Below are 273 nucleotides of genomic sequence, written 5' to 3'. Positions count from 1 at the left end.
CGGCGGGGCAGCACAGCACAGTGAGCGCCATCAACACGTCGGGGGTGAAGGTGGTCAACAGCGGCCAGTCGCTGCTCACCGCCTGCCCGGCCATCTCCTCGCAGGCCTTCCTGGATCCCAACGTCTACAAAAACAAGAAGTCCCACGAGCAGCTCTCGGCCTTAAAGGGCAGTTTCTGCAGAAACCAGTTCCCTGGCCAGGCTGAGGTCGAGCGCCTGACAAAAATCACGGGCTTGTCCACCAAGGAGATTCGAAAATGGTTCAGTGATAGGA

The 273-nt window shown here is 59.0% G+C and overlaps 1 protein-coding gene across 1 annotated transcript in view; it reads left to right on the top strand.

Moving 5' to 3' along the window:
- Positions 1 to 266, top strand: part of ZHX3 (zinc fingers and homeoboxes 3) — a gene marked incomplete at its 3' end in the record, with an annotated part of 1,660 nt that extends 1,394 nt beyond the window's left edge. Inside the window, exon 2 of the mRNA XM_010142428.1 lies at positions 1 to 266. This exon is cut by the window's left edge and continues 20 nt beyond it. Coding sequence (XP_010140730.1) covers positions 1 to 266 — 266 coding nt within the window.
- Positions 267 to 273: the final 7 nt, after the last annotated feature.

The sequence above is a fragment of the Buceros rhinoceros genome, unplaced genomic scaffold (genome assembly GCF_000710305.1).
Source record: "Buceros rhinoceros silvestris isolate BGI_N320 unplaced genomic scaffold, ASM71030v1 scaffold18478, whole genome shotgun sequence".
In the NCBI taxonomy this organism is placed as follows: domain Eukaryota; kingdom Metazoa; phylum Chordata; class Aves; order Bucerotiformes; family Bucerotidae; genus Buceros; species Buceros rhinoceros.
The sequence above is the reverse complement of the archived record's forward strand: the minus strand, read 5'-3'. Positions and strand labels throughout refer to the sequence as shown.